We start from the raw sequence: 20,070 nt of genomic DNA, 5'->3' as shown, positions 1-20,070 counted from the left end.
TAACGTGCTCATACTCTAATGTGGTGTAACCACTATATATTTTACCTCAATGAAGACCTTAGGATTTGGGCATTTCTGCTTTTTTGATAATCTCAATGTACGCTCCGCAGCAGTACGGCCATCTCGAAGGACAACAGCCTTAAAGAACTCGAGTAAATTCTCTCGATCACTTTTAGAAAGCTCAGTAGTCATGCCTACATCAAGGAAAATGACATGAGGCTTGGGTTTGCGCAAAGATTTGCTCGGAGCTACCCGGACAAGGATATTTCCAGGATGCATGTCTGCATGGAGAAAATTATCCACCTGAAAAGAATATGACATCTTAGAATACTTCAATTACAGTGCTATAATTTGAACATTCCGTTTAATTGTCTGGCGGAAACAATAAAAATCACTCAAATGTGCTAAGTGAATTACTGGGAATTGGGATTCAGATATCATAAACAAAGGCATTAGTGGCATGGAACAGCTATGAGACCAAGTACACAACTACAGCTACCCAAGAATGACAACATGCAAGACACCATGACTGACAAAATAAAAACCAAGACCAAGGTTGCATATAGTTCTTCAAATACTTAATTCAGTTAACACCATAATTTTCTGCATCATTGTCTAGTTCAGATAATATATATATATATAGCCAAGGTTATCACCTTGAAATGGTGACGTCATCCTTCCACATTGCAAATATAGAAGGGCTATGAACACAAGCATGGCCAAGTAACCCATTGAGCTGATGAGGAAGCATTTTACACCATACTTTCTGCCTCATTGTCTACTTCAGATAATATATACCTTGAAATGGTGACCTCATCCTTCCACGTTGCAAATATAGAAGGGCTACGGACACAAGCATGGCTAGGTAACCAATTGAGATGATGAGGAAGAATTTTATTTATCTGAGGGGAGTGAGAGAACTTCCTCGATGTCATAAAGCTCTTCTTCAAGCAGATCATATAACTCAAGATCTTCTTTATTCCAAGATGGGATCATATTAGCACTTTTGGCAACCAAAGTATAATGGACATTGAACCTCTAGTATGGCACAACAATTATGAAGCCCATGGGATTCAATGAAGAGCAGGAGGGAAAATTGCAAAGATTTTAAAGAAGTGGATTATTGGTCTTGGCTTGGGTAATAAGGGGTAAATTCTAAAATTATGATTTTGAGGCATTATAAGCTTCTTTTTTTTTTCTTTTTTTTTTTTTGGCTAATGAGGAATCCCTCAAACCTGCCTGGTTTTATGGTTCAACACAGCCACACCTAAACCATGCAACAGATCAAGATATTGAGACCTTACAAGTAATTTCACAGAAAAAAGGAATTTTGATTTGAATAGTTTGAGGATAGATGGTAGGCATGGTTAGTTTCAAATTTCTAGCTACTAATTTCCTTGTTTCATTAGTTTCCAATTCCTACTTTTAGGAGAAAGTAAGAAGTGTATATACACTTTGGCACATAAAGAGTGTAGAGTTGTGGAATTGGAAGGTTTTTTTTTTTTTTTTTTTTTTTTTTTTTTTTTTGCAAAAAAAAAAAATTCATTATCAAAGAAGAGAGAAAGAATATGGAAGTATCCCAATAGGGAAAGAAGAAAAGAAAAAAAGGGGGGAACTATCACCAAGACCAAAAAGGCAACAAAACCACAACAATCAAGGGGGCTGCACGATGGAGGGGGTAGACTCCAGGAGACAACAATGAGCATGTTCCTTGGGGAATCCCTTACATGATGATAAGGGAGCAAGGAAATCTTAGAACTTAAATAAAAAAAGACGGTGTTCCAAATCTTATCAAAGGATTGAGAGTTGGATGTCCATCTACAAAGATTGCACTCAATCCAATTGCGGTTCATGGAGGCACAAAAAGCAACCTTACCGCCTGTATAACTAATAGAGCTACCTGCAAATATCATGTCGATCCAAATCAACTCTCATTAAAGGGGGAGGACTCATCTCCTGGAGGGCCAACATCAGAGGGCATGCTTCTAAACAAAGGAAGTGAAAGGACACAAGAAGAACAGATGGTCAGCATCTTCAATACCATTCCAACAAACGTAGCAAATAGGGGGCGCCTAGATTTGTCTATAGATTTAAAAAAGACCGGGTGGGGAGATAGTTGGAGAGAGCCTGCCAAGCTTTGAAGGAGTGTCGAGGGATGTAGCCTTTAAACCAGACAATTTTAAGCCAAGGGACTAAGGGACTTCTGGATCTGACCAAATCCCAAGCAGATGAGGAACTAAAGAGGCTTGAGGACGAGGGGGTCCAAGTAACTATGTCCGATCTACCACGATGACCAAGTGGGGGGAGATCAGATCAAACGTTAAAAACAGGGTGAAGAGAAGAGGGGGAAAACCAAACACCATTGGAGATGATGGAGGTGACTAGGACATCTCTAGTTAAACTAGAAGAGTAGATAGTTCTGGCACTCACAACTAAAAGGAGAACACCTGAAGGATGCAAAGAGTCGAGCCAGAGGGAGGTAGAAGAACCATCCCCGATGGAGGAGGAGATTGCCCAAGAGCAATAGGTTTGGCTAAGAGAATATTGTGCCAAACCCAAGAAGCATCAACGGAGGGGAAGACAATCGAAAAAGAATCCTTCCAGAAGAGAGATGAGTAGACCCAAGAGACCCAGATATAGTTATTTTTAGAGACAAGTTTCCATATAAGCTTGAGGATGATGGCATTGACATCCTTGATTCTTCCCAACCACAAACCACCTTCAAATTTGGTAGACAAACAGAAGACCAATGGAGAGGGAGGAGGAATTTTGCAGAATCCATCCCTTTCAAGAGAAAGGTGCTGAGCAGAGATTCCATAGCCTTGACGATAGATTGGGGAAGCACAAAGACACTTGACCAGTAAAAGTAGCAGAATTGGAACACATATCTAACAAGCTCAAGGCGCCCAACATAGGAGAGGAGCTTGCCTTTCCAAATCTGAAGCCTTTTCTTCATAAGATCCAAATGGAGGATGTAATGCTAGGCTGACAATCTTGCAGTGATAAGGGGGAGGCTGAGATATTTGACCAAGAGGAGCCAAGGAAGAAACCAGTAAGCTCAAGGAGGTGAGCTTTGGTAGCATCAAAGACTCCAGCAAGGAAGAGGTGGAATTTGAGGAGGTTGATGTGGAGACTGGACAGGGATTCAAAGAGGTGCAAAGAAGACATGCTAGACTCAGTGGAGGGGGAGTCAGCTTTTGAGAATATCTTGAGATCGTCAGCAAGGAAAGGTGGGTGATCTTGAGAGCTTTGCACTGAATTGGAGGAACTTATTCCCTCTGTTGCTAATACAACTATGGCACTGTTACTGGTTCTCACTGCCACTCCATTGCTGCTTTGGTATCTTCCTTGGACTGCTAATGTTTAAGCATGGATAGGTGAGTGCTAATCACCATGATTTGAAAACAATTGGAGACATATTGCAGGAATTAGGTTGAAGTTTCAATTAATATTTAAGTTAATTCAGTGAAGTAGGGAATAACCTATCCAGGCATCACACACACCACCTTTCCAGCCTGGTCATGTTAACCAGAAACCATTTCAAGGACTTTCATCCAAACCGAAACTCGGACTAATTGATCTACATGCCTTTTATAAGTATGGCATGCTTGGTTGATTTTTGAAAAGATACAAAATATTAGGCAGCTTTCTATAAAGTGAAATTGCTACTGCCTGACAGAAAAAATAATGACCTAGACTAATTAGTTTGGGCTCAAACTTTGGTGTGCTAAGCCTACATAAGGGCTATCATACCCTAAAATTCCAGTCCAAACAGGCTTCATTTGATTCTTCCTCAACTTTAGCTAATTTCTATGATGATATTCTAAAGCCCAAATGACTTTCAGAATTCACAGGTTAAATCTCGTCGATTTTCAACATATTTTAGAGGATCTTAATTGTCTCAAAGTCTAGTGATTATATATAAAGTTAATGTAGATAGAAGCACGAAGAAGAAAAGGACCAAAAATAGAATTCAGGAAAAGTACTGCTATGTGAATAGTACCACGAGTTAATGTTCACGTGAACTGTGATTTGGCTCTTTATTTTCCTATTTTATTGCTCCTTTAGTTGAGTTTCTATTTTGGTTAGTCTTGGGAAGCAAGTTTGAATAAATTTAGTCAAGTCTTGCACTACAAGTTTGGGTTTGTTAGTTGGGATTTGTTTCCATTTTTATTTTTAGTCCTTTGTTTCCTTTTGTTTTGTTTACAAGTTGGACTATGTAATTACTTGGGATTGAGACTTAGACTTCCCTTTTAGTGCTTACCAGAGCACTATATACTGTAATGGACTGTTGGTCCTTTCTAGAACGAATTAATGAATTAAAAAAAAAAAAAATTTGATTTCCCTTTTGCAAGAAACCTATGGGGTGCAGTAAGGTGAGAGGCCATGGGAGCAATGCCCTAGTCTGAGAGAGATTATCTATCTTCTTCCCCTTCTTCTCTATTTTCTGTTTTGTTCTTCATTTTCCATTTTACTTTTCTGTGCTACAATCAACATCAGAAACAAATTCAAAGACCTGTTGCTGCTGTTAGTTGCTGCAGCTAAGGAGACTGATCTGTTGCTGTTTAACTTCATACCCTGGTGGAAGACTGAAGAACACCACTTGCAACACCATTGGTTGTTGCTATATTCCAGAGAACTTCAAGCTCCATGAACTTTAGATCCAAGCATCCATTCCAGCCAGCTTTTTTGAGTGCTAGGGCCTTCCAACAACAACAACAAAGCCTTATCCAAACTTAATGGGGTCGGCTACATGGATCCAAGCAAAGACAAGGAAAAAAGAAAAGTAAAATTAAAAGAAACAGAATACTAAGAACATTAATGACGTAGAACACAGCTAAAGAGGGGTCCGCTACTTGGATCCTAGCCCTCCAATCCGCTCCATTAGAGCCCATACTAGGGGCAATGCCTAATTTGTGCATGTCTTTCCTCACTACCTCTCCTATGGTCATTTTTGTCCTGCCTCTAGCTCTTCTGAAGGGCCTTCCCTTTGATGGTAATTTGGGCCCCATCCACTAGTTGGATTTGGCTACACCTGTGAGTTTCTAAATCTTAACTTAACCTTCTAATTTTGAGATCTGTTGATATCTCATCATCTAGCCGTAACTTGTGGCTGAGACTTTGAAGCTTCACTCAACCCAATAAGACCTACCTTCAATTGGTTTATCAGATCCATCAAATGTGCTGAGTTACTAAATCCGCTGCTGCTATTCTCTGGTTAATTCCTCTCTTGTGCTCAGTTTTGGTTGTTGGGTTTATTGCTGTAATCTCTGAATTAATTCCTAGTTAGGTACTGGTCACAGGTTCAAAACTTGGAAACAGCCTCTCCTGCGAAGCGGGGGGTAAGGCTGCATCCGTTTGCCCCTCCCAAAACCTGCAGTAGCAGGAGCCTTGTGCACTGGGCTGCTCTTTTTTTTTTTTTTTTTTTTTTTTTTTTAAGGTACTGGTTCTACATTATTTGGTATTAAGAGTCTTGGGATCAGATTCTAACACTGCAGTAAACATGGAGCAACTGTAACCTTTTGCTGATTGTCCATTGAAGCTGATCTATACCTATTGTTGAACAGGTTTTTCCAAGATTCATGATCTATAACTACTGTTTAAGAGGTTTTTCCAAGATCCATGGAGCCATACATTACTCGGGATTTCATCCTTTTACGTCTTAAATTGCAGCCTACAAGTGAATTACAATTTTCAAGATTAACGACTAGATTAGGTTTATTTTGGAGATCAATATGTCATTCAGGATATTTTAACTGGATATGAACTGATATCCAAAGAAACCCTAAAAAAGGATTTTTATATCATGCACTTATTGATTATGCACAAGCAAATAGACAAAGAAGCAGGATTCATGTAGCTGAATCATTGAGTTAGGATAGCGGATGGTTAAGTTGAATTAATACAAACACAGAAGCATTTGTTTTCAATCTACTATTAGTAAACCATGTTCAGCATTTTAGAGCGAATCCCAAATATTTTTTATAGCAACATAGAAAATTACAATTTATAGTATTACTAATTATAGACAGAGACAGTCAACTCAACTCAACTCAACTGAGATTGATGCCAACTCAATGGGGTCAGATAAGTGTAGACAAAAACAGAATTCCTTTGATGGACAATATTCAATTGCAAACAGGTTTTGAAATCATTAACAGGATTTTTAACATTAACTAGTCCAACCAGTTGCCAGGGTAGATTGTGCAAGATGTTAAAAGTGGCTTATGAGCATGCATCACTGTTTTATATAGACAAAGGTTTATTTATCAACAAAGATGACGACAACAACAATAATAATAACCATAAAAAATATCAGACAAAAATTGCACATAAATCACTAAATTAGTTTGATAACACCCAATGATATTGGCCTTACGGTGTCCACACACACACACACACACACACGCACAAAAAAAGAGTAAACATTAGCTGAAACAGAGGAATGACAGAAAAAGAACTGCCTATACAACAAAATAAATATAAGAAACTGTACCAGAAGCATCTTCAGAAGTGCATGACTACCAATATGAGAAAGTGCACTTTTAATTCTATTATTTCCTTCAAGCTCGTCAACATAGTAGGAAATACTTTGCCCTTGCTCATAAGTTTCCACCAAGACAGCAGGATGCACAAGTGGATACAAAGGTTTAGGAAAGGATACATCTTTCCAACTTCGGAAATTGTAAATAAACCGATTCAAATGAGCAGCTTCCCTCGCAAGATCAACTTGAGACATCATGAAAACAGCAAATTGTTGGACACTTTCATCCAACCTCAACCATTTCAAGGTTGGGATGAAATTTGATATTTTGGCAATCACATTAATAATCACAAAATCCCGCCTAATTATTTCACCAACACCAGGATGTCTAACTTTCACAGCAACTACAATGGGCTTGACCTGTTCACCAGGGTAGCAAAATCTTAAACAAGCTCGATGCACTTGGGCAATACTTCCAGATGCTACAGGTTCCTCTTCAAAATTTTCAAATATTTCAGGAAGCTTGCGGCCAAATGCTTTCTCAATAGTCCTTTTTGTGTAGGCAAAGCTATGTGCTGGTACTTTTGAGTGAAGCTTTGCAAGCTCAGTGCATAGATCGCTAGGGAAGAGATCTGGTCTGGTGGCAGCCCATTGACCCCACTTTATGAATGCTGGCCCTGCCATTTCTAGTGTACGATGGACCAGCTGAAGCCATGTTTTCCTAAAACGACCACTGAACCAATCTGCAAATGGAGCCATAACAGTTGCAGGTGAAAACAAAATTGCCAAGTAGATCAATCTCACTACCAATATAAGACCCTCCAAGATGGAGAACACGAATGAAGTTAGATAGACATTTCCAGCTTGAGCATGATTGTATAGATTGTTCCCTTGAGGGAAGTATTCAGCATCTGCCCAAGTTCTCCGCGTCCATGCCACCTCTCCAATAATAAAGGCAAGAATGCTAGGAGCCACCAGGTGTGATCTGGCCAATGCCAAGCTGACAGCACAAGCAATCCTACTTATCGGAGGGAAAGCTGAGCCTCTATATGAACATATCTGTGAAAGTCTTTTCCAAGCAATTTGGGCATGGTGTGTCATGTTATCACTTGCTGAGACAAAAGAAAAGTTCTTGGAATAACCGCTCTTGTATAAATTCTCCTTCATTTTGAATAATTTAAACAACACATGTCCTTGACTAGAAAAACTACACTGTGAATATGATCTAATCATGGAGGAAGGTAGTACAGGGATGAAAAATATTCCATGCTTCTTGATCTCTGCAAAGCTGGTCCTCTGGTTTACGAGAAGGAAATGTGCAACTGCCCTAATGGTTCCATGGGAAAAAAGCCTACACTTCAACAAGCACATTAGTCTTTGACCAAGCAGACTGCTACGAAACTAAAATTTTACTAATTTTGAGCTACATGAGAAGGAACTAGAGTAAAAAAGATTATTTAATTTCTTCAAAGCAACCGAACACAATTCTACCATCTCCTGTCCAGTCAAAGAAAGACCTCTTATCTGCTGTTAACATTTTAATCACATCTCAGATGTGTAGGAATCATGTCTAGAACATGTTTCAATACCCCGAACATGTGCATATAAGGATTTGTACAGATGTTCATACTACAGTACAACACAAGAGAAAATTACAAGCATTAAAAAAATGAGGATGATAATATTTTAATAAACGATGAGGTGATAAAAGAGAGGTGGACTAAATATTTCTACAGTTTATTAAATGAAACTAATATAGAAGGTTATAATAACCATCAAGAAACTACAAATCTTAGAAATACACAAAAAACTAGGGTGACTAAAGTAAAGAAGCATAAAAAATGAAAAAATAAAAAAAAGATGAAAATAGGTATACTAGGTCCAGATGGTATCCCATTATAGGTTCGGAAGAATCTAAGAATTTTTGGATTATTGTGACTAACTACATTATTTAATAAAATTCTAAGCACAAGGAAAATGCCATTGTGGTACCGATTTATAAAAATAAAGGTGTTATTTAAAACTGCAATAATTATAGAGGAATTAAACACATAAGCCATTCTATGAAATTATGGCAGAAAATAATTGAAGCACGTCTGAGACAAGAAACTAATATTTCAGATAACCAATTTGATTTTATGCCAAGGAAATTAACCACATAAGCTATTTATTTGATTAAGAGACTAATGGAAAGATTTAGAGCATATAAGAAAGATCTTCATATGGTTTTTATTGATTTAGAAAAACCTATGATAACTGCTAGAGAATTAACTTGACAAGTTTTAGCAAAGAAAAATGTTTCGAGCAAATATATAAATATAATTAAGGATATGTATCATGATGTAGAGACTAATGTAAGAACTGTGAAGGGACAGGGTAGTGAATTCCCAATAATAGTTGGATCACACCAAGGCTCATCTCTAAGCCCGTATTTATTTGCACTAATTATGGATGAGTTGACTAGGGATATTCAAGATCAGATCCCTTGGTGTATGCTTTTTGCAGATGATATTGTTTTGGTAAATGAAACAAATGCTGAGATAAATGCAAAGTTAGATTTATGGAGATCAACTTTGGAACAAAAACAGAGTACATGATGTGTAACTTTGGTAACACTAGGACAGAGAGTGGAGTGGTGAAAATTGGTGATAGGTTATTACCACAAAGCGATAATTTAGAAATCTAGGTTCACTCATGAATAAAGAAGGACAAATAGAGGATGACATTATACAAAGAATTAGAATAAGGTGCATGGTGAAGGGTGCATCCAGAGTGTTGTGCGATCGATATATCCCTCTAAAACCCAAAGGAAATTATACAACCATGAGTGACGTATGGGGCTGATGTTAGGCAGTAAAGAAATAAAATTTAAGCAAACTTAATGTGCAGAAATGAGGATGTTGCAATGGGTGATTGGTAAAACTATAAAGATATAATAAATAATAAACAAATTAGAGCAAACTTGGGAGTTGTCCCAATTCATGATAAGTTACAAGAAACTAGTCTAAGGTGGCATGGAGATGTGCAACAAAAGCCTTTGAATGCTTTAGTACAAAAAGTGATATATTGTAAATTAAATAAGCTAAAAGAAGGTGGGCCTAAAATAACCATAGAAGAAGTGGTGAGGAAGGACATGTACAGCTTAGGATTGGAATATTGTATGACTTTGAATATAACTGATTGGAGGAATAGAGGTCCATATAGCCGACCCCATTTAATTGAATTACGGTTAAGTTGAGTTGAGTTGATTTGAGTTGTATATTACAACGGGATAAAGCAGTTATTCATGGTTAAAATTATATCCACAGAAAACATCATTCAAGAAAGTTCACGAACTAAACACAAGATTGGTGGCAAAACAGCAGAAACCAAACTTGATTCGCAAGCTCTTCAAACAAACTCTCACTAGATACATATCAAATTCAGCACAGGAGACGAGAAATTTCACATTGAGACACAAAGAACACTAATTTTGTCCAAACCTAACTAAAACGCGTTCAAACCACCGGAACACTAAACTGATAAAAGCGCTGAAAATAAGAACTTGATCGAACAAAATTAGGAAAAAATAAGAACCAATGGTGGTAGCAGGGGGAGCAGAAGCTAAAACCTTACAACGAAAACAAGAAGGAAATAGAAAATCTTTAAAGATGAATGAAGAAGCAGAAGCGATTGCAGCTTGCACAACCAAATTGAGATACCAACCTTGACATGGTGAATGCTATCACGGGGAGCTGTTCTGAGCAGAATACGCTGGTGAGGTATTCCTGTCGGCATTGTCATCCGCTGGTGCGGACAACAATCGTCGTTGTCTCAGGCGTTGATTGTCACGGTCGTTATTGGTGGTCATCATCATCATCGTCGTCGTCACCAAACTTCGATTCGGCATGGCATAGCAGCCAAGAGGACGAAGACCCAAACAGTATTGGAAACGCAAATTTGAGAGTTTATGGATGTAGGCGAGGTCTTGGCAAGCTGCTTCCCTACCAATGGAATCGACGGTTCGCCACTTGTATTTTGTGTTGAATTTTACATTTCCAGAAAAAAGCTCTTACTAGGAACTAAGAACTAAGAACTAAGAACTTTGCATCAAAAAAAAAAACCTAAGAATTAAGATCTAAAAAGATCATGCTTTGGGTTATATCATGTTCATCTGATAGTAGAAATAAACATAGGAATATTCTGTTTTTTTTTAAGAAATATTCTTCCTTTAAATTTGAAATAACGGAATGATGAAATTTGTTTTTTCCCTCCCAAGTTTTTTTTGTAAAATTGTAAGATTTTTTAAGAAAAATATTTTTTTTGGAATTTTTTGGTTTTTTCTTTATATTTATTTCTTAAATAGAACACAACCTAAGGCATCTTTGCCCTTATTGTCAACTTTTTATATGTTTTATATAGACAATTGGTACAACTAAGGGTGTCAACGCCTAAACTGAACTGGTAAAATTGGTCGGACCGAATCGATAATAGTCTGATCAAATCGAACCAAAGCCTTATTGTTTCAGTTTGGAGTATTGCAAGAGCCGCACCAAAAATCGAATGAACCCGAAACGGGCTCAAAACCTGGATCAAAATTAAAACCAAATTGAAATTGAAAATAGTCCAAAATTCATTAAAAAAAAAAAAATTGCATAGTTTAGTATACGTTTGTATGGAAAGTCGAATCCTAACTGGACCAAAAACCAAAACCAACCCAATTACAGACCGGTATAAGAATCTGAACACAAACTGAAACCAAACCGTACCAAAACTTAAACCAAATCGAAACCGGAATTCCTTATTGGTTTAGTTTCGGTTTTAGCATTCCGACACTAAAATCGATTCAACCCAAACTGAAACCAAGTCGGACCGACTTATTGATACCCTTAGTGTCAATCAAGACAGTTAGACGATTCTTGGTATTCAGGAAGAGTATGTATTGAAACCAAAGGTGCCAATCCTGTACTATCTTGTTTAGTTAATGGGGCAAAACCTAAATCTCAGTACTGGACAGTACTAGTTCCTAAATGGTTCCAAGCTTGATGGAAAAGGGAGTAGAGCTTCAATGGTTGCTAATGAGATGACTCCTCTATTAGTTTTGTGGATTTTTTATTATCATGAGATCCAAGGTGCCATACTTTAGAAAGCAAATTTAAATTCAAAACCATCATCAAAAAATGGTTTTAATACTTCCACTTTTTTTTTTTTTTGGGTGAGAAGCAATTCTATGGGAAAGCATGACAAGAGGAGCACAGGGCATCCTTATTACATACGTCTAGGAGCTGGGGAGTAGAAAGAAGCCAATATGTCATTGCCAAGGACAATGCTTTTTGTGCTAGAGAATGAGCGACATCGTTCGCATCTCTAGAAACATAATGGAAGGAACAATTGGTAAACTATGATTCTAGCTTTCTAATATCTTCCACAATACCAAGGAGATTAATAGGAACGGCCCCAAAAATGTTGTTGATATGACCTATTAGCATAGCACAATCAGATTCCACAATCAGTTCTAAGGATGCATTCCCAACTGAAGACTTGAGCCCCATGAGGATGGCCAACGCCTCACCTACAATGGCATCAGCAAACGACGCATGTTTAGAAGCCACACCAATCCAAAAAAAAAAAAATTTGTGAAGGGTTTTGACACACTAATAGATCCTAACAATTTTTTGTCCTGGCCTTGGTTTAATATAACTCATCATCTAGAACTTGAACACTTTTTGTCTAAAGCTACTTTTGATGTAAAAAAGGCTAATGGTTATCCAATGTATTTACTTAGGAAAATAGCAACAAAGGCCTTAATTACCAAGTCTGTGATCAGTGATAGGAAGGAACTCCTTAACTATGTACCTATAATGTAACTTCTCTTTTTTTTTTTTTCCTTTCTTTGAATAAAAAAAAAAAATACCCCTGTAATTTAGGAATTGTTATTTGATTGGCCGGCCAATGTATAAAGAAGTCCAGCATAAAGCCTAGCATTTAGGTTTAATCTATAATACAAATAAAGCCCTTAATTAATATTTCTTAGTTTTATTGTACAATGTAAATGTTTAATCTCAACCATAGAAACTCAAGTGGAATTGACAGTTGAGATATCATAGGAGCTCTTAAGGTTTAAACTCTTCACATCCTTAGTGGATTTCCACCTCAATTCCTTTGACTCCTCAACTTAAGAGTTCAATTTTGATATTTAAGCTAGCATTGAAAAATACAAAATTGAAGCTTGCATCAAGATTTTGGAGCTTGAATACAAGGATCGAGAGAGTACTTGACATTGTAGATAAAACCAATTTTAGATAGAATGACCTTTGGCTAGTAATTTGGGATAACTCTCTGCTCTGATATTAGTTTAGGGTGATTAAATTGAGAATTAAAGACAAGAGGTGAGGCTACAACTTTTATAAGATGCGTATTGTTGAGATTTTGGGTGAAAAAGGGTTTAAAATGGGCTGTCAAGTTGCTAAACGTACATAGTCCGAATCTGAAAATGCTAATTGTTTAAAAAATTCAACTCTTCTAGATTGGATCTTTAAAAGGGTGCGACTTCAACTCTTCAAGGTTTAAGGCTCATCTCTTCTAAGTTGATTGAAAGCCCAATTTCTTTAAGAATGGGGTGAAACACAACTTGGTTTCATAAGAGGAACTCCTCAAAGTTCATAAGGAGCTTGGAACAACTTTAAAAATTTATTTGATTCAATTGTATTATCTTTACAACTCAAAAATGTATCATCTTTATACAGAACTACAACCTTTAACCTAAGATACTACAACCATCTTTTAGAATTGCAAGTTATGACATGTACCAATCACAAAATACATAGAAAAATAAAAACTCAATAGAAAATCTAAAAATAGAAAAAGTATTTGATGTATTCAATTTGTTGAAGTCTTTCATGCCTTAATGCAAGAGTTGAGGTTTCCAATGCCTTGATGCAAGCTTCAAATTTGTATTTTTCAATGCTAACTCAAATGTCAAAATTAAGCTCACAAGTTGAGGAGTCAAAGGAGTTGAGGTGGAAATCCACTAAGGATGTGAAGAGTTTAAACCTTAAGCTCCTACGATATCTTAACTGTCGATTCCACTTGAGTTTCTATGGCTGAGATTAAACCTTTACATTACATAATAAAACTAAGAAATATTAATCAAGGGCTTTATTTGCATTATGGATCAAACCAAAATGCTAGGCCTTAGGTTGTACTTCTTCATATGTTGGCCGAGCCTGCATCAAGAAGTTATAACTAACTATATATTTCTTTTTTCTTGTTTCATATCAAAAAACTATATATGCACCGAACTGATGGTTCTTGACTTCTTCTAAAATCATCATTACACACCCTTCTTGACGGGAGAGAACGCTCAAGATGGAGGAGGTGAAAGTTATCATCAAGATACACGAGGACACCCAAAAGATCACATCATAAAGCCTATGTAGGTGTTTTCTGTAATTATGGTGATCTTCGGGGTATCCTTAGTGCATCTTGATGGATACTTGTAGCAGATAGATCGATCGATGGATGGCTTTCTCTTGCAGATAATTTCTAGATGATCAATGGAGTAATTTGAATTAGGGATTCTACTCCATGGAATCATATGTCCAACCCCATAGTGTTAATACAAGTATAAATCATAAAAGAGATTAACCATATAACCTTTAACCGAGAGTGGAATCCCTAAACCAAGATCAATGATAGTCCCCTCATAGATCTTAAAACACACAAACATATATATTTTCGTATCTATGATAATCAATGAGACAACTCTATTACATGAACCATAAATGGGAGTAGAGGTGTGTAAGCTTAGAAGCTCCACGAGTATTGGTCTCATGAAGATGACAATGAAGAACTACTTAATGGAGTTCCATCCGTTAAGATCTCCAGCAGCCTTTCACCCTTGAAATTGTCTCACATATGCACCACTCCTGTGAGGGGAGTCTGTGCTTCCAAAACCATGAAGATATTAAAGTAACGGCTGTAAGGACCATTAAGTTCTATTTATAATAGAATTCCTAAAACCCTATTCCATTCCCATAATGGATTGGGCTAGGAGTTTCCTAATCAGAGTGAATCTATAACTGTTTGGGCCTGATGGATCAATTGATAGCAGTTAAGCTCATATAAAAGTCCTAACAATGCTTCATTTAATCTGCAATAATTATGTTTCTAATGTTTACTTTTCAAACTAGTGACTATTTGGTGGGAGCAAATAAAACTAAGTGGTGAGCAAAAAATCCTTCATATGGTAGCTCCAAGTGGCTCCAAATGCATGTTGGCCACAACATCTTATTTAGAGGTTACGTATTTAGATTTGATGATCTAATGATTTCTTACATTGTATAGAGTAACAGCATCTGGCATGCAAAATGACTACATTGGAATGGATAAATATCCAAGTATCTCTCTAGTTGTTACTAGTATATTTATTGAAAACTTATTAATTTATAGGAAAATTATCTTGTACTACCTCTGAATATAAAATTTAGAGAAAATTGCATTGCCACCCCTGAACTTCAGTCGTTATTCAACGCCATCCCCTGGACTTTTCGAAACGTCAAAGCCACCCCCTAAAAATTCAAAAAATTTCAAATCGGTCCCTGCCGTTAGCCGACCGTGAGAAATGAATGAAAACCGGTTAGTTTTTTTCTAACAGTACCCCTCCATACCGGCCCTTGAGGTGGCAGCCATCAAGACCAATGAACGGTCTACATCCTCTTAAGAAACCCTTCTTGCAAGCATTAAAACAGACAAGCAATCTTTTAAAAATCGGATTATCTGACATATGGTTCCTGTTCTCAAACTGGAGCTTAAAAATACTCCCAACATCCTTCTGAAGTACCAACCTACCATAAGCAGGTAATTTTGCATATGATGTGGAATGGCTTCCTTCATTAATCTCTAGGGCAATCCTGTGTGCCCTATACAGCTTGGTATAGTGGAACTGAAGACTGTATATTTTCTGCATGTGATCAGCCATGGTCTCTATTTTCATTTCTGGTTGAACCTTCAGCTGTTGAAGAAGTTTCATTATTATCCATCTAGATGTAGCAGGCTTGTTCTTGGTTGCCTTAATACATGTATGAACTGGGTTATATGTCTTTACCATGTAGATGATACCATCTGATATAGGTGAAGCATGTAATCTCCATGAACAATTTGGCGCTCTGCATATAACTGTAACTCTAGTTTGTTCATTTTTCAGCCTGATAATATCAAACCCCTCTTGTAGTATATACTCTCTCAAAGCTTCCCTGAAATGGTGCACATTTCCATATACATTACCTTCAGCAATCTTCACCTTGCCACCTTCACCCACATAGTTTTGTTCACCAAATTTTCCATAATACTTTTCAGACTCATATCCAGATAGGTCATCATCAATTGGATCCTCATCATTTTTCCCATACCCATCATCCTCTGTAGATTCACTGTCATTTTGACCATCTTCTTTTTCACTTTCATCATCCCACTCGTCTTCACTGCCAATTTTCCACTCTTCATCAGATCCAACCATAGAGTCATCCGAACATGCATTGTTGTTGCTAATAGCCCTGACAACCTTAGCAGACACTCTCAGTCTCTTACCAGTAGCTTCGCTTCTGCTACTAGCTCTTCCACTAGAAGTAGCAATGCTCATACACCTTGCAATAGTCTTGGTATCTTTACCTCCCCTAGCAGTAGCTGTAGCACAAGCAGTAGCACTTCCACTTCCACTACTATTAGCATCAGTAGTAGCCCTACATACAATAATTTTTCCCTTGCTCTGACCAGGACCATCACCATATGGTTGTGGAGCCTGTTGACATTGTCCACTAGGTTCATCATCAAGTTCACCATCTCTGTCATTAACCAGACTGCTAGGGAACCGGTTAACTGTAAATTCATCGGTTGCAGACTTGCTGTGAACAATGTCATCCACATATATATTTATCATATCACAACTATGCAAGCCAAACAACTCATACACTGATGGATCATATGTTACCTCCTTTATCTCATTGTTTGGTAGTATACACTTCGCTTGGAAAACTACATTATGACCCACAGGCACATGTGTGATGAGTTCATTGTAGATGTCATACACCATGTCCAAGTAGCCATATAAGTCTGGATCAACAATTTTAACTACAGTCTTCCCACTCCAATGGTATTCAATAGCACACTTAACATTCATTGCTAAAAAAAAAAAATGTGAAAACAGAGAAAATCAGTAACATTACTTAATACTCATTAGAATGGTAAACTCTTCATCAAAGATTTCAAATAATATACAAGTCAAAGCATTTGTACATCGAAAAAAGAAATTTCTAAATCAACATCAAGGACCAATCATAGCAATGCATAATACAGAGAACCTAATCATAGGATTTTTCAAATATCAACTATTTTCCCATATATATTTTCTCATAACAAAATAATCTGGTTAAATCATCAATCCACACTTAACATAAATAATTGATCTTTTCTAACTTTCTTGAGGGATGAGGTTGTCATTTTGCCCTCTCTATCCGACCGTATAATAAGATAATAGATCGTGTACAAGAGAGGGAGAGAATAGGTTTCACAGCAGCAACAGAACGTAAGTCGATAGAAATCGTGAACCTCTGATGCAGGAACTATAAAACCTCTAGATGATTGAAGACTAATTCACAGATATGCTACTTGATCACACATTAAGCTGATATGAATGGGTCACGTACTTACCTTAAAGGTTAGAAGAAAGAGAAAAAAAGAGGGGGGGGGGAACCAATGGAAGTTCCATTTGGTTCTAGGAAGACTACAACCAAAAATTAATATCTTCATGGTTGCTGTTGAGCCAACCATGGTGGTTATAACATTGATGATCCTTATTAAACCTGTTGGAGGTCACAGACAGAATCGGCCATCCGATGGTTTGAATTTCACATTTATTTACAGTGTCTGCCTCCTTTTGGCTGCTTATTTGATGGGGATCATGATTGTTGCAGATATTGAGATGATCTGCTACACCTATTTCTATGAGTGATTTCACCAACATTACGAAGATTGGTTCCTGTGTATCTTCCCACCACTACCCTGTTCCTGGTTCAATTTTTCCTAAATTTTGAACGTTATTACTTCTACTATGGTTTCCTATTGGATCAGGGCATTGTTAACCCTACTAGTAAGGTTCTTATACACTGAACAGTGTCAAGTTCCCTTGGTTGGTGCCAAAAAAATTCAGTTCTGATCATGCTACCTGGAGGGCATTCAGATAACCACAGAGAAGGTTTGGCAATGTTTTAGAGCTCCAAAATGAAATAACAGTGTTGGTGCATTGAAAATGCTTTCAGTTGTATAGGGCCATTGTAGTAGAGCTCAAAAATGGAATACAAGGGCATTTCGATAGACATGTTTACAGATAAGCTTGTGAGCAGCAAGCACATGACAAAGAAGATAACAGAAGGCAATGGTTCTTTCACTAGGAGGAATAACAGAGGGCAAGCACATGATAGAGAAGATAACAGAGGGCAATGGGCACCCACTTTTAATGTATCTTACCACGGCCGAGAAATGGTTTTCAGAATTTTTTTATAATTAAAAGAAAACCAATTGATAATTAATACATTTTCTATCAGAGTGTTTGTTAAAATTACCTAAAGAGTAAGGGAGAGAAAACTTGGAACGACAATCCAAACACATTTCACTGCATATAACAACCATTTCACAGGTCTTCTTCCAAAGAGATCCAAGAAAAAATTTTACTTTCTTTTTTCCCCACTCCAAAGTGCATAAACCCTAGATTAACTTGACAAGAAGAACCCTAAATTAGAAAGGAAGAAGAAGAAGCCGAACCCTACATACCTTAGGATAGAGGTTAGGAAGCCAGAGGGGGGAGAGGTTTGCACGCCGGAGGAGGGGAGAATCGCACGCCGGAGGAGGGGAGAATCGAGTTGCAGGTGGGTCTTCGTCGTTTTCTTCTTCTTGTTCGGCCGAGTGAGTGAGAGGAGTGAGATGAGAGATGAGAGATGTGAGATGGGTATGGGTTTAGGAGATGGAAATAAAGGAGAGGGCAATATTGTCCTCTCACAATAGGTGGGGGTATTTTGGGTATATTAGAAAAAAACTAACCGGTTTTCATTCATTTCTCACGGTCGGCTAACGGCAGGGACCGATTTGAAATTTTTTGAATTTTTAGGGGGTGGCGTTGAATAACGACCAAAGTTCAGGGGGTGACAATGCAATTTTCTCTAAAATTTATGTCTTATAATATCCTAGTTTGCTTAGAACTGGAAAAGATTTGATCCTATTATGTTCCTCTATATAACAACTCATTCCTATCAATTGAAAACCACAAAATTAAGTGGGACCCACCACTTCTTCTCCTTCTTTTCTTTCTTTGAAAAAAAACAACACTCAACCCGTCCAGCCTTTCCTCCCTCTCTCCCTTGTCCCTGTCCCTTCCCTTCCTTGCAATGCTTCTATCTGCAATATTTCTGCAAAATCATCGCTCATTAGCCATTTCTTAAGAGAACCTCTACAACCTCAAGGGAGCACAAGTATCAAAAGGTCTGGTTCAAGAAGGATCAAACTACTGAATAGGTAAGAAATCTAACTCTCATCTGTTCTTCTGCATCTTGCGGGCTCTAGGTCTATCCCACTTCTTCCCAAGTAGCCTGACCACAACACTGTAATGGAAAATACTCGTCCATACTTGCATCATCAAACGAATCAACAAAACTCATAAATAATAAATCTAGGTGAATCTTATGCCACCAACAACAAATGACAAACTAGAAGAAGTATCAAAACTTCAAGTTAGAGGAATCGATCATGGAGAAGGACCCACTTTAAATTCAAGTATATACTTTGTTAAGAACAAAACCAAGCAATCCCGATGTCAGCAAGACCACACCAGATATATCATCTCTTTCTTTTTCTCTTAAATTTTTTTTTTTTGGGGGGGGGGGTGTTGTGGTGGAGGCATAGAAGATATATCATCTCAAATCAATTCAGAGAAGTTGCCACTCAAATAGTATTAGTCTCTATTACGTTGGCATCATCATGATTGAGCAGCCAGGAGAACAAAGAAACCCTAAGCTTAAATATGGTTTTCATCATTCTATATGGAGCTTTACATTTACCCTTCCTTAAGGGTAAACTTACCATTTAGAAAATAGCAATCACACCACGTCATTACTTAACGCTTTTCCAAGAAGGATGGGATTTAAGTGTAACTTTGTTTACAAAATGCGAGATGTACTCGATATCAGTAGCGAACTAGGGTGTTATAAAACATAAATTTTAAATTTAGGGGTGATGCAAGGTAATTTTCTAATTTATATATTATATTATATTCTCGCCCTATAAGAGGGCAATTAAGTGGTGTCCGGATCCTCTCCTAGACCATGACCTCTTGCAACAATCTCACACCATCCATTTGGTGTGATCCCCACACCCAGAGGTGGCCCCCACAACCTGGATGGCGTGAGATTGTTGCAGGAGGTCATGGTCCAGGAGAGGATCTGGCCTCAATTAAGCGTGTTAATTTAGATCCGAAATCAGTCATTTAAAACCAAATCAGATAGATTCAAGAAAACTTGGATCAATTTAGGTTTTTGAAAGTGAAATTTCATCTGATTCCG

The 20,070-nt window shown here is 37.5% G+C and overlaps 1 protein-coding gene across 2 annotated transcripts; it reads right to left on the bottom strand.

Moving 5' to 3' along the window:
• Positions 1-10,591, bottom strand: LOC122058826 (probable serine/threonine-protein kinase abkC). 2 transcript variants are annotated; one of them, XM_042621513.1, is made up of 3 exons: positions 10,190-10,591; positions 6,497-7,835; positions 1-303 (listed from the first exon to the last, which is right to left on the bottom strand). In XM_042621513.1, exons 1-3 carry the CDS (start codon positions 10,195-10,197, stop codon positions 16-18), a joined length of 1,635 nt encoding a protein of 544 aa, XP_042477447.1. In that variant the 5' UTR covers positions 10,198-10,591; the 3' UTR covers positions 1-15. The 2 variants fall into 2 exon arrangements, with proteins under 2 accessions (XP_042477447.1, XP_042477448.1); XM_042621514.1 differs by having other exon boundaries at positions 6,497-7,596.
• Positions 10,592-20,070: the final 9,479 nt, after the last annotated feature.

Source organism: Macadamia integrifolia, chromosome 13, assembly GCF_013358625.1.
Source record: "Macadamia integrifolia cultivar HAES 741 chromosome 13, SCU_Mint_v3, whole genome shotgun sequence".
NCBI classification, from domain to species: Eukaryota; Viridiplantae; Streptophyta; class Magnoliopsida; order Proteales; family Proteaceae; genus Macadamia; species Macadamia integrifolia.
Note: the sequence above shows the minus strand (reverse complement) of the source record. Positions and strands in the feature narration are given on the sequence as shown.